This window comes from Octopus bimaculoides, chromosome 23, assembly GCF_001194135.2.
Source record: "Octopus bimaculoides isolate UCB-OBI-ISO-001 chromosome 23, ASM119413v2, whole genome shotgun sequence".
Lineage (NCBI taxonomy): Eukaryota > Metazoa > Mollusca > Cephalopoda > Octopoda > Octopodidae > Octopus > Octopus bimaculoides.
The window spans coordinates 26,094,401-26,095,725 of record NC_069003.1 but is presented as its reverse complement, the minus strand read 5'-3'; the positions used below and the strand labels follow the sequence as shown (position 1 = coordinate 26,095,725).

The following is a 1,325-nucleotide window of genomic DNA, read 5'->3' as shown; positions in this document are numbered from 1 at the left end:
AATCGGGGAGGTGATGGGTGTGTAGGGGAGGAGGGAATTAAAATTTGAAAAAAGAAAATTCCCAGATTCGTAATCTCTGTATTTTTCTACGAGGATTTTTAAAAAAATCGAAGAAAAGTTAAAAATTAAAGAATTAGTGTGGGGATCGGGGAAATAAAACTCTAAAAACTTGATTTTTGTGCAAAATCGTATTCTTCTATTTCTAAAACATAGAAACCCGAAGAAATGTTTGAGAAAAAAAAGGGTAATTTTTCAGATTAACACCCGCACGATCTTCACTAGGGTGTTAGGGTTAGGGTTAGGGTTGGGGTTAAGATTAGTGTTTAGGGTTACGGTTACGGTTAGGGACGGAATTCCCTAACCCAAACCCTAAAACTCTAACCCTAAAACCCTAACCCTAAATCCTAATCCTAATCCTAACCCTAAAACCCTAACCCTGACCCTAAAACTCTAACCCTAACACCCTAGTCAAGATCGTGCGGGTGTTAATCTGAAAAATTACCAAAAAAAGTAAAAAGCGCGGAAAACGGGAGGTGTGCGTATTCTTTACCTCCTTCGGCATTCCATTAATGACCACTCAACCTTTATATTTTCTCCATATATTCATACTTCTTATAAGACGAAGTGTGATTTGAGGGAGATTTTGGCTGTTAATTCTAGCGATTCGAAACCTACATACAGCAAAGTAGGGAAGAGAAAGGGAAGACAGATAAAGAAGAGAGAGAAAAAAATAGAGACGGAGAGAGAAGAGAGAGAAAAAATAGAGACGGAGAGAGAAGAGAGAGAAGAGAGAGAGAGAGAGACATAGACTCGCAGAGAGCAAGTAAGGGAAGTAATTCAGACCGACTTCCACTTCCTGTTTAACTTCGATTCAGAAATGGCTGATGTTTTAGATGTCCAAGAACCGGCAGAAGAGTTTGAAGTCGACGAAGAAGGAGATCGTGAGTGGGACTTTGCATATTCTAGTCTTTATTTATCGTTTATTACTGATTATATTATTTTTGATATTACTATTACTAACAGTCGACCCACGTTCATGAAAATGATGATCATTGTGTCGTTGGTGACATTCCGCGCTCTCATCACCAATCGGAACATTTTTATTTCATTGTTGTTTGTTACTGTTTTGGGAAAAGAATAAGATACGACGTTTTTCTCTGATAATTATTGTAAAATATTTCGTCTGTATGTCTATAACAGACTGTTTATCATTATGTAGAACGTTGGTACTGAAAGTATCACTTTCAACAAATCTGTTATATATATGTGTATTGTTTTGGTGTATGTATATATATATATATATATATATATATATATATATATAT

The 1,325-nt window shown here is 35.9% G+C and overlaps 2 protein-coding genes across 2 annotated transcripts in view; one reads left to right on the top strand and one right to left on the bottom strand.

Moving 5' to 3' along the window:
- Window positions 1-671, bottom strand: part of LOC106876597 (methionine aminopeptidase 1D, mitochondrial) — an 18,982-nt gene extending 18,311 nt beyond the window's left edge. The window contains exon 1 of the mRNA XM_014925208.2: window positions 551-671. The gene's annotated coding sequence lies outside the window, so the exon portion shown is untranslated. The remainder of the gene's footprint in view (window positions 1-550) is intronic.
- Window positions 672-833: 162 nt separating this feature from the next.
- Window positions 834-1,325, top strand: part of LOC106876598 (RNA-binding protein 8A) — a 10,903-nt gene continuing 10,411 nt past the window's right edge. The window contains exon 1 of the mRNA XM_014925210.1: window positions 834-941. Coding sequence (XP_014780696.1) covers window positions 878-941 — 64 coding nt within the window. The 5' untranslated portion in view covers window positions 834-877. The remainder of the gene's footprint in view (window positions 942-1,325) is intronic.